This window comes from Pipra filicauda, unplaced genomic scaffold, assembly GCF_003945595.2.
Source record: "Pipra filicauda isolate LSUMZ 115617 unplaced genomic scaffold, ASM394559v2 scaffold67_size6003252_pilon, whole genome shotgun sequence".
In the NCBI taxonomy this organism is placed as follows: domain Eukaryota; kingdom Metazoa; phylum Chordata; class Aves; order Passeriformes; family Pipridae; genus Pipra; species Pipra filicauda.
Window position 1 is genome coordinate 5,768,905 of NW_024104842.1, and position 13,068 is coordinate 5,781,972.

Consider the following 13,068-nt stretch of genomic DNA (forward strand, 5'->3'; position numbering starts at 1 on the left):
TAAAACCTACATTTTCATATTTTAACAGTTAAAAGAAACTTCTCTAATAATGTGAGTTTTCATTCTACCAGGCGAGATGTTTTGGATGACCTTGTGACGCTGCACAACTTCAGAAATCAGTTCTTGCCAAATGCACTGAGAGAGTTCTTCAGACACATTCATGCTCCTGAGGAGCGTGGGGAGTACCTTGAAACTCTCATAACAAAATTCTCTCACAGATTCTGTGCTTGTAATCCTGATTTGATGAGAGAACTTGGCCTTAGTCCTGGTAAGCAAAAATGAGCTTTGATTTTGTGGATCAGTCTTTTTGTTTCTGGATGATACTACTGTTTCTGATAGCTTTAAAATCAGCACCTAAACACGTATTTCTGAAAGTACAAACATGGTTCAGTATATAGTCATAATTCCAGTTGGGTTTAAAAAAAAAAACAACAATAAAACCCAAATATACAGATTCTTTTTTTAGCTGATTAATAGAGTTTATTTCCATGTTATCTTTCCTTCACTTTTGTCTGTGCTTCAGCTTTTTAATTGAGTTTTTTACTGTCTCTGAATTTCCTCTTGCAAAGTCTTACACCCTTAGCATTTTACCTTGTGGATAGTCTCACAGAAATGAAAGGGAATTTTGGGCCTCAAAGAAGTTAACAAGCATTTCTAATTTGTTGGGGGAAAGCAGTTTTCAGCAGTGGAACTGCTTACTTTTTTAAAGATAAGCTTTTGCAGGATATTGACTTTAGTTCACAAAACCTTCAAGAAGCTGTTTAAATGAACATGAATAAAGCCCTTAGTGAGTTTTGGATTATGTAGAAATATTAAGAGATTTGTGAATTCTCATTTGGCAACCTGCTGACATTATTACTTTGAAAGTTTCTGTATTCAATTTCATTTCACTGGGATACCCCTTTGAGTTGTTATATATGTATATATATACATACATATATGTAAACAAAATTAATGAGCCCAGATGATGAAGACCATAAGGTTCTTAGAGAGGAAACAATATTTTTAATGATCACAATTTCTTGTTTAAACTTTTTTTTATTTATTCTCTCTTGTCTAGATGCAGTTTATGTACTGTGTTACTCTTTGATTCTACTTTCAATTGATCTAACAAGCCCTCACGTGAAGAACAAAATGTCAAAGAGGGAATTCATCCGAAATACGCGACGAGCTGCACAGAATATTAGTGAAGATTTTGTAGGGCACCTTTATGACAACATCTACCTTATTGGCCATGTGGCTGCCTAAAAGCACAATTTGCTAGCACTTAAAATTTGTAATTTTCAAATATTACGTCAATTCAAGACATTAATTATTTTGTAGAGATGGGGGTTATTTTAGTGCTGGTCATTCTAACCTCTGTATGCAATCAAAGTTTGTGTGTGTAAGTGTGTGTATGTGTAAACTACCTTTTCTATCTATTTACTATGGGAATGGAAGGACTTGGTTTTCATAATTTTTTTCAGTTTTGCACAAAACAATGCCATTAGTCTGACACAGCCATTTACGAATGTTAAACTGACATTACAGTCTAAGCTGACAAAGTGGTGAATTTGTGCGTTAGATCTGCTTGAAACTTTAATAAGTTCGTTCTTTTTAGGATACTGTGTAATGTGTATATATTTAACTGAAGAGATTTATAAGCATAATTATTTTATTGTGAAATATTTTAACTAAAATTTCTCCTCTTATCTCTTAAAATAGTGTTGTACTTTTGTTTGCATTTTTTTTTTACAATGCTGACTACCTCAGATGCATAACTTAGAGAAACATTAGTCTGAGTACTACAATAAAGTTTATTCTAGGAGATGACAACACTTGTAAAACATCTAGGCTGGTATTTTATACTATATTTACTAACTTGAATTAGCATATTGCCAATCTGCTATTCATTCAGTTTTAAAGATTACAGGCTCTATTTTAGATGAACCCTGATGTCATACAGGGATTGCCAAGGGAAATAATGCAGTGTACAGAGAGTTTTACATAATTTACATATATAACCTATTTTGCAGACACTAGTTTTTGGGAAACAGGGCAACTACAATCACTTATTCAGCACAGTAAGCAAGGAAAAATCCAAACAGGAAAAGTAGTGGGGGCTACTAACGTATTGCTGCTTTCAGCTGGTTCCCTCAGTCTAGAAGTGTCAATGATGGAAATGCCTGGGCAAATACATACCAGATGACTCATTGCTAAAGCTGTTAAAAACTGACTGTGCAAGATTAGAGCAGTGACTGTGCAGAATTCAAGAGCCGTTTCAGAGTCAGATACTGAGTTACTTTTGAAATCAGTCATATAGCTAGCTTTTTAAACAGTTCTAGATTTATGGAAATACTTCAAAAATTACTTAGGTCAGGTTGTGTCTGAAGTATGTAGAATATTAGCAGTGCAACTGCTATGCATGTGCAGGAATTGAATGAGGTTTTGCCTGGTGTTTGTTCAGACAACTCACAGAGCAGTGCTTTTCTTAAATTGACATAACATAGTTAAAATAAGAGCTGTTCTTCATTAGGTTTGTTTACATAATATTCAGCTATCAGTAGCATCTGGATTCATCATGGCAAGAAGTACATTTATTCTTTTTCCCTACCACACCATGAGGTGAGGTGGGAAGGCATTCTTAGTTCGTTAATTAATCAGATTAATCTGATCTTCTATGTAGAAAGCCCATGGCAGAGCCAGGAACTGAATGCATACTCCTCGTAGGCACACACTTTGTCTACGCTGCTGCTTTCCATTTGGTACATAGGGAGTGTTATATTTTATTTAGAAGTGAGAATAATCATGGCAATGACAGTCCACATAAGGGCTGCCTAAATGACAGGAAGAAAAAATGTAGCTATTGCTGCTATTTCAAGTGTTTAGTACATTTTGTTTATAGCTCTGGTCCACATATAAAAATGCACACAGAAAAAGTTGTACTTTTTTATTATATTACCTTTAGTCAAGTGTAAATGCCATTTGTATTTATGTAGCACACACACACAAAGCCAGGAGCCAGCAGTATAGCAGCTGTCTTCCAGACAGGTTTACAGTATCACTTGCCTCTCTCAGGATAAATACTCTTCACCCTGTTTTGTTTCATGTATTTCAAGAAGTCCAAGGATGTGTTCTGCAGTGGTCAGTCAATCTTAAACACAAATAAAGAGTGTGTGTCTGAGCTCCTGGGCTCCTTAAAGTGATCTTAAGTGGACACTGCAGAATACAGTTTTCTAGAAAACACGCCTCAGAAGTTATACATGTAATAAGAAGAATGCAGTGAATTTTGAAGTTAGAACTATTTTTATTAGGAAATGTTTTCTTCTCAAACCATAAATGCAGAGGAAGGCTTAATTCTCTTCTGACTTGTATTTAAGTTGGCATTAGTGATACTGGTTTTGATTTTGCACTGATAAGAGAGCATGAATTGTTAGTCTGCATTTCTCTTAATTTCCATTTACCCTGATACAAAACAAAGCCTCCAGGTAGATAGAACATGTTATTTTTCTGGAGTAGATGAATGCGTCTATTAGCAAGGTTTAGAAAGCTTCAAGGCCAGTGTAGCAGCCAAAAAGATAAATTAGAAACAGGATGATATGATTAAAATTTCCATAGGACGAGTCCAAGGGAAAAGGAAACAAAACCGTAATGGCATCAGATAACCACATCTGATCTTCCCAACAGGATTTCGAACAGTGTTAGATGATTAGTGCCCAACTCGTGTTGTACATTATGTTTCTAGCTCAGAGCTGAACAGGAAGTAGCAAACACAGCATGCGAAGTGTGAATTCCCTCAGAGGCAACCAAGAAACAAAGAATGAATATAGATATTTCTTCTGTCCTTTTTTTTTTTTCTTTCCAGTTTGACTCTTTTTCCAGAGTGGCTCAGAAGTAATTTTTTGCATTGTAATAATCTGAACCTTATGTGAAATTAGGCAATTTTCTGTCTTAAAAGTTAAAAATAGTCATAAGCAGGTGTAATAGTACTCTTACAAAGTGAGAAAAATTCTCTTAGTCATCCTCCAAAAACCCTTTACAAAACTGAGTTTTGGGCAGTGTCTTCTTCAATGCACATTGCAAAAGAAAATAATGATAGATACTTAATTGATCCAGGTGTCAGTAAATGATTTGATGTGGAAATAGCTACTTGATCAAACACTTCAGAAGACTTAGGTAGAGGATTCCAAGCCTGATTACATGAGCACGATCAACCTATAACTGCAAAGATTCCCAAGCTATTGTGATTCCACCACTGCATGTCCTTTGAACTTTGGCCATGTGGTGTTGCCTTAATGCTAAGTGTACAGACTGTACACAGCACCGAAGGAAGAAATGAGCCTGCAGCCCACTGCCCTGCAAACACTGGCTATTCTGGTCCTAAAAGACACTGGAATCATTCTGAATAGCCATTTCTGAAATTTTGCTAACTTCAGTATATACAGATGTGACAGAAGGACAACTGTTCTATGTTCATGTAGGGGAAGTGTGTCTACCTGTGTCCATGTAAAGTGTCACGCAAATAGAGCTCATTGTTGCATGTATTAAATTCTCAGACTCTCATTGCATTTATTGAAGGAATATGGCATATATTGCATATTCATATGGTAGTTATAGGCAGTATCTGATATACATTTTCTCAGACTCTATTTGGGTCTAGAATACTTTCCATTCAAACTCTAAACAACACGTTTATACAGCTTTGACTTTTTAAAATTTAAATTAAATTTAAACTTCAACATACAAAAGCCCAAACAAATGTAACTTAGAGATATGTCTGTCAATTTTGAAGTGAGCAAGAATATCGCATTCAGGAAAAAAGTTTCGATTTGTTCTGTTTCGATTTGTTCGATTTGTTCTTCGCTTTCACCCTCCACATTGGAAAAAGAAAAACTGTAAACAGTTCAAAAATACAGCTTTAGGAAAATAAACTGACTAGCTGGGCAAATAAATGTTACTGTTTCCTCTTCAGTATTCTGCAGCTTATTAATGTTCTTTAGATAAAAATTGCCAACAGGAATTGCTCTTTTTTGAAGTGGTAATAATTTTGTTTTCTGTGTAAGGATGTCATTGTTCACTATTTGTTTATATTTCTGTTTTTGGAAAACAAGTATTAAATTATTTTAAGTACTTAAAATTGAGGTATACCTACTTGATCATGTTAAAATGTCAAAATAACAATAATAAGTATTTAGAAAAGTCGAATTTACTTGACTTCTATTGGATGGGGATTTTTTTCAAGTATTTCATGGTTGTATCAGATCTCATAAACATTAAGGCTGATGACTTGTTCTCTGCCATTGTAAGATCTGCCCTTTTGAGTAACAAAGCTCAAAAGCACTATTAAAATGGAAAAAGAACAGACTTAAAGTATTTCCTGTGTCTCCCATAGGCACATTATGGTTTCATTTTGCCTTAAAGAGAAATAATATCCAAACTTTTATAATCTACATGTAATAATGATTTTAATAGGATAAAGTTTTAGATGATATTCTGATATTATTTATTAGATGTTTAAGTTCAGACTTGCAATACAATATGCACAATTAAATCATACCCAAATAGCTAGGATTGGTTTCAGAAATGTGTATGTAAAAAACTTTAAAGAGATCACATTGCTCCTTCATCATCTCTGTTTTTGCTGGCATAATGTTAGTAGATTTGCAGTTTTCCTTTCTTATTCATGTAAATAGGCTTAGAGAAAAAATGGATTAGAAAATCTTTACACAGAATATTTCCGTTTCATGTGTAAAATTTACTTAAATTAAAAAGGAACTTTCTGTATTTACAATTTTACAAAAGCAAAAAACTGTAATTCATTGAAAGAAGGAAGAGGCTCTAATTTTCAGCTATGTGGTTCACTCATAGTATCTAATACAGAAAATGAGCAAAAAGTATTTTTCAGATTCCTAATAATGCAACAAATGCATGATTCTTTAAGCTTAAAAATGCTGCTTATTAATAGAGTATGTGTACCTAAAAAAAAATCAAGCTTATTTATGTGAAAGCAACATGGTCAGGATAACAGTTCTTTTCAGAGAGAGTATTCATTTGTAAAAGTTAGCTTTCTTCTTGGCAGTGTTGGAGAGGAATGTTGGATTTAATTTAAAATGATTAATGAGATTTTGTCAGACTCCCTGCCTTTACCACCACTGCAGTTTGTCAGCACAACAACCTGGGAAACCCGGACGCCACTCTGTCGCCCTAAACTGCTTTCCAGGAAAAAATAAACCTGAGTAACTAGTGCCAGATACATGTCAATGGTATTGTCTTTCAGCTGTTGAAAGTTTAACTGTAAGTTGGGACATTTACACATTCTGAGGAAGTGAACCTCATTCATTACTTCAATAGTCTGTTTTTGACAGTGAATACCAGTGTAAACTGAAGTTTTCAGAGCAAGCACAGCCTTTATTATTAACCTTATGGAAAATACTATAATCCATGCAGAGGAGAAATTCTTTAACAGTGAAAAATATATATCAAAACTTGTTTAGCTAAGTTTTTCTGGAGAAAGACCATCTACATTTCATTAGGAGGATCTCATCCTTTGAGCACTACATGCCAATAGGTTGCTAGGAATGCTCTGTTGGACTCGAGGCAAATGCATCTGTGTTCACATGTGTACCAGAATCTGAAAAGTTCACAATACTTTTCATACAGGACCATAACATAAGAAAATGAGTAATTATTTTGAAAGGTAAGGTAGATATTGAAAATTATTTACAATTTGCCTTTTTTGCTTTCCTTGTGGAAATTTGTTCTGTTGGTCTACAGCTTGAGCATTATGTTCTCCTTAACACATGAAATACACAAAAACTGAAAGGACTATTTTAATTTCAAAAGCAGCCTTCCCCTTCCAAGGAAACACATTCCTGCCTGTGCTGCAAAAGTCTTTCTGCAGTCACATAACGCTGTATCAACAAACTGACCTTGCATTCGCTCCTGTGGACCCCTTTATACACCAGTTCTATCAATTAACTCAGCGGGCCAAAAATCCTGTGAGGCTTCACAGTGATGTAGATGGTGAAAAAGACTTGGTACTGCTCTACTACACTAGGCAGAACATATTCCTTATGAACCACAATGGCACGCTTATTCTTTGCATGACTTTTATCTTAGCTATTTCTTGTGTGTTAAAAAAACTATTTTCACAACTGCAGTTTCCCTGTCTTCCTATCCAGAATTCAGACTAATTGTCTTCATTACATGCAACACAATTGAATTGAAATATATTTTTATAACTGGAGAACTTCTGAAGTTTACTTGCCTTCAGGCAGCATAAATCACCTGCGTAAAAAAACAAGCAAGAAAATCACAGAACTGCATTAGCAGTGCTGGAGAAGTGCACCTCTCAGTGTGCTTCTTAGTCAAAATCAAGATGATGTATTTTTTTACATTAAGTGTAATTCTTGTTTCTATATTCCACTTAGGAATTTATATCAGTAAATGTATTTGCTACTGCTCCATGCTGTCAAGTCTAACAGTGCCATTTCTGATTTTGTACTAGCAAAAGCTGGACTTTTTTTGGTTTGGTTTGGTTTTTCCCTTGGCATAGCAGAGAAATTTAGAATAAATACTCAACGCTCATTTATCACTGCAAAAATATAATAAAAATGCTTGAATCTTTTTTCCCTATATATAAGGTTTAGATATGTAATAAAATATGGAAGTCACATGATTAGTAATCAGCTTTTGTTTAATTCTTTTTCAACTTTTTAAAAGTATATACATTAGTATATGATTTCCCTTTCTTGCTATTAAGTGTTCACAGTGTACATAGTGCTGCATGACGTATACTGAAAATCACAGCACTTACAAGCCTAATTTGGATTTTTTAATGGTACATAGACTGACGTTCTGATTTCCTGTATAAGATAGATTTCATTTAAAATCATAAATTGTCGAACATAAATCAAGATTTATGATCTGAGTCTAAAGATTCAAGTTAGTAAAACGGAAAGAACCAAGGGAAGAAATGTTCTTTGATAAGATTTTTCATTAAAACTAAAATGTTGTTGGTTTTAATGCAGATGAAGACAGACGTTTTAAAGAGGTGAGATTAGTGGTTTTTGTAAGAGGATACCTGGTCCCAGACTTGTTCAGACCTCATCCTCCCTCTTTCCTGCAGTAACATAACAGCCTTCCTGCCCTGCCCAACACCTCTTCACCTCTCCACAGCTGTCCACAGGGAGGCTGAGCAGTATTCCATTGCAGTCTACTCCTCTTCCACCAAATTAGTAAATAGACTGCATGTAGTTTTGTTATTTTTAAAATATAAAGTGTTCTCTGTAATTTCTTAACAGTGGTTAAATAACGGATAAAAGAGAAATTAGCAGTTAAAATGTATTCTCAGTATCAATATTTTCTAAGAACAGACAGTTGTTCTATTATACAAAAGGAACAGAAAAGGAAGCCCATGTTGCCAATCATAGTTTTATGTCAATCCATTCCAAAATCATCCTCAAATTAATTTAATGAATGCTGATTGATGATCTTTAGTCCATTTTAGAAGTTGTTCGCTACATACTTGAACTAAGAAGAATTTTACACAGAATATGAGATAGTACTTGGAGAAGCTTATCTGCATTATCCTTACAAGACAGCTAACAGGTTACACCCTAGTAAAATTGTTGTCCCACTGCTTTCAAAAGCAAATCAGTAACTCAAAGGAGTAGAGTCAGGATGTTATTGAGATTTGGAAGAAGCAAAAGCTTAGAATTATCTTTAATGCCTCACCTTCTCACAGATCCATTGTCTCAACACACTGTTTAAGCTGATAAACGTCACTGTGTTATCAACTGAAACATAGCAGTATTCTCAAATCTTTTGGGATAATCTATTCTCAATAAAGAAGAGAAGCAAAAGCAGGTTGACTCTTTGGAGTGTTTATGCTTACTACAAGTAGTGTAAGTCATACTTAATACAAGTAGTGCCAGAAAGCATTTAACCTGAGAAAAAAGAGAAATTGTAAAATTCAATGCCCGTGATGCATAGGAGATCTGTAAAACAAAAAGCAGAGTCCCACCTGTATAGGTATGGCAGAATATTGATCTAAAAGAAAAGGCATCTCAGTTTTAGTAAAATCTAATCTTCTCAAGCAATGATTGAAGTGTCCATTTGGTTTCACTCCCTTCATAGCCAGTTTTCAGTGTATAGATGTACCACATAATGTAGCAAAGGAGAATTTGTGTTTTAAGAGGCTGATGAATAGTAACCTGTCTGCTCTGGCCAGCACTTCTTGCAAACAGTCTTTGGTGAGTCAGTAGCATTGTCAGATCTTCCGGAAAGACATTTGTCACTTGCCATATCACAAATTTTAGAAAAAATGCTCAAAAGGCTGAAGAAAGCCAGGTTGGAGGATGAGGGGTGGAGTTGTTTATACTGTTAGGTATGTGTATTGTATAATTCTCTCCCCTTTCCTCCTTTTTCATTTTCTTTCTTTCCAGAAAAGCTTGCTTATATCAGTCTTAATAATAATTTCTCTTGGGGGAAAAGGGGGAAAGACTGAATCTTCGAGGATAAAAATGTATGTGAGCTTTCAGTTTTTCCATAACATTAAAATCACTTACATCAAAATTATTAGGTATTTGCAGAGTCTTCAGATACTATTTTAATGACTATGTATTTCATGTACTATTTTAACTGGAAATTGTCATTTAATACATTTATCACTCATTGTGTCAGTCTTATACATCACAAATCAAGACAAGTTTCTGTGAAAGGACTCCATAATACATTTCTGTGGAAAATAATACCTCAGGTCCGCAAGAATAAAGCTTGGATTGCTAAAGCTTTCACTTACATGATGATAAGTATAAATTGTTATATGAAAATGGAACTGCCTTTAAGCAAGCAAGTAATCCAATCCGTTTTAAACACAGGTCGTTAAAAGGGGGATCTTAGATGTAAGCCCAGTCCCTATTCTGCTGACCATACACATCTTTCTGAGAAGCCAATGAAACAACTTCCCTACTATTTATGTCTCTAAGACCCAGTCAGCTTGGAAGGACAGCACCAAAACCCACTTTCCTGACACGAGTAGTATTTGGCTTAGGCCCCTTATAGGATTTGTTTTAACAGATGACAACCATGGAGTGAAATTACCAAATACCAAGTTTATTCTTGGTAGGAAAACTTGCACAACAAATGCAATAAGTTCAAAAAGAGAAAATTATTCTTTTCGATGGTTCCATAGAAGCGATGCAGTCACAAAGTCTTTCCTAAACAAATCCGACACTGGTCCTCAATTATAAAAGCTTGTTTGGAAGGTTTCACCAGTTGGGAAAAGCTTCTCTTGATGCTCTCTGCCAGAACACAGCTTCTCCTCTCTGAGCATCATTCCCTAGGCTTTCCTCAACCTCGCTATCCAGAAAGGGCCACAGTTTCAGATCATGGCAGGGTAGATTAAGAACAACACACTGTTTCTGCAGCACCAACCAGATCTGTTAATCTGTTAATCAGCACAGAATAAGCTCTTCTAAATCCTGACACTTGATCAGCTTTTCCTACCCTAACTATTCTTTCTGCATTACTGGGATGTTCAGATCTATTGCATTCTTTGTGCTATGGATTCCTCGTTCGCTCGTATCCTTTTGCAAGCGAAAGACTCAGAAAGAGAGGGCACAAACTCCATGCTGGGCAGGGCTCTTATTATCAAAAGATCATTTAAAAAACCAAACCAAAACAACACAGTGCATTCCCAAGAACCTATTCCTGGATACAAATATGTTTCAAATTAAAAAGTAAGGCTAGAAATGACTGCAACATAAAGAATACTTTGCTGACTAGCAAATCTGGTAAACTCATGTCTTTTCCAGATGTATCTATTGCATTGTATTTTAAAATTACCACGTTTCATGTTTTTCGGCCACGTACTCTTGAAATTGTCTCTCTGACTGTAAGCATAATTTTTTTTTAAGTTTTCAAGTTGATTAGATGCTTTTTTCTTTCTCTTTTCCAATATTTTCCTTGCTGGTATTAAAGCATACAATGTAACATAACTGCCTAACAATACCTCCTACTCTTTCACTGTGATTTCCTGACTTTGTCAGAATCTTTATAGATAGGGTTTCTCTTAGAAAGGCTTATAGAAAAAAAAATCCAACTACTCCAAAGAAGACAAAGTTTATATGTATATGTTTATGCCTTGTATGTATCCTAGGCTCCTGGTCTGTTTGCTTGCCAGTATGATTGATTGACTGCGTCCCAAAAGTTGTTTATAAAAACCGGCAGGCCCAGTGTTTGTACAGATCTGAAAACACCCAAAGAAAACCAAGCGCCCGGTGATCTCCCTCTTGGCTCTGTTCCTGCAGCCTCAAATGGGAGTAGTGTTGCGGCGGTGGTTCTAAACAGTGCCGCCGGCGACCTGCCCTTCCTCCTACTCCCTGGGCTACAGCGGAGCCCCCGCAGTCGGGGGATTTGCACGTTCGCGGACCGCGGATGGCGGCTAAGCGGAGCGGCCCTCGGGGATTGCGAGGGCGACCTGGGAAGATTAATCAGTTTGTCGTTGCTCAGGCTCCGAAGAGACGGGGGGATCGCGGGAGGGGGGGAGGAGCGGTGTCTTGTTTTTTCTTCCTCTGTTTCAGGAGAGTCCCCTGTCTCCCCAGAGTGACAACCGAGTCACTTTACAGCTGTGTCACCTGGAGCAAAAATGAAATAGTAAAAAACAAGCTACCCACAGATTGAGAAGGCTTACTCCAATATTTTTTTGCATGTTAAAACCCCCAACCCCGCCGGAGTCGAGCAGAGCCGAGCCGAGCCGAGCTGTGCCGTGCCGTACTGTGCCGAGGCGAGCCCCGCCCCGCCGGTCTCCACCTGCCGGGGTGCAGGGCCGGGAGAATATTCTGCCCTAATCCCCCTCTCCCGGGGGTCTTTTCCATGTGGATCCCATTATCATCATTTGCTCCTAGTATAAGGGGGATTAAGGCGATTAGAATGAAAATAATTAAATGATTTTTCAATTCACCCCTTCATGCAACTGGAAAGAGAGAGAGAAGGGACTCTACCCAGAGAAACCGAGATGGGGTCTGGGATTTGAAGGGGTTTATTTTTAAAGGAAAGGAAGGAAAGGGGGAAACCTTCGCAGCTGTCAACTGTTTTCCAAACACTAAATTAATGCTGGCCAGACCTTTGTCGTAACGTGGCCCTACTGTTTTCAAATGGGTTTTCTAGCCTGTAATTGTTAAGTCTCTGCGTTGAATATACAAGCAAAATAAAACTAAAAAATTCTCGGATGCTCTGGTGTTTTGTTGTTGTTTTGGAGGCGGGAAGGTGGAGAAAATCTTTTGGGGATGGGGTAGTTTGTTTCTTTATTTGTTTTTTTTTCCTATTACAAGCAAAAATCCTCTATTTCATCATTTCGAATAAAGCCATAGTCCTGACGAAAGGATTTAAAGATTTAAAAATAACAGACGGACTTTAATCTGATGAAAGGATAATCATTTCATCAGCCTCTCTTCTTTTTCAGTGAAAGTGCACTGAACAAATGACAAAACTGCTTATATACATATGCACACTAAAGCTATGTGTTCATTTAGGTATCTTTATGAACCTGTACCTCAATATTTACTGTTTTCGTTTGCACGGATAAAATTTAGAGCTTAAATCCGTGTTTGAGAAAAGGTAAAAGGATTAGTTAATTGCAAGCGCCTTCACCGTCTTCTCTCCCTTTGTTTTTTTGTTGTTTTTTGTTTGTTTGTTTGTTTTGGGTTTGTGTTTTTGTTTTTGTTTTTAAGGTAGAGTTAACATTACATAGCGTATTAAAATGCAGGAGTCCACTGGGGAAATTCGCGTGGCAGATTTTCGAAGACAAAAGGAGAGAGCCTTCCCAAAGACAGTGGAGGCTGCGCTGATTATCGCCCCATCTGATTTATCTACCTGTGTCACGATGCGTGCCAGCCCTGCCGCAGAGCTGGCCGGGAGGCAGCGGGGGGTACAGAACAGGCGCTTCTCCACAAAGTTCTCCCCCGCCTTTGCCCGGAGAAGCAAAGTCACTGGAATCAGTCTATTAACTTCAAATGGGCAGAGGCAGCGACATAACCCACCCCTTCATAATCACAACGAACTGAATTAAAATTTTAACCCCCCCTG

The 13,068-nt window shown here is 36.7% G+C and overlaps 1 protein-coding gene across 2 annotated transcripts in view; it reads left to right on the forward strand.

Moving 5' to 3' along the window:
* FBXO8 (F-box protein 8) overlaps positions 1-12,212 on the forward strand; it is a 25,444-nt gene extending 13,232 nt beyond the window's left edge. For both annotated transcript variants that reach the window (XM_027741566.2, XM_027741563.2), the window contains exons 5-6: positions 72-268; positions 1,061-12,212. In XM_027741566.2, coding sequence (XP_027597367.2) covers positions 72-268; positions 1,061-1,248 — 385 coding nt within the window. In that variant the 3' untranslated portion in view covers positions 1,249-12,212. The remainder of the gene's footprint in view (positions 1-71; positions 269-1,060) is intronic.
* The last annotated feature ends 856 nt before the right edge of the window (positions 12,213-13,068 follow it).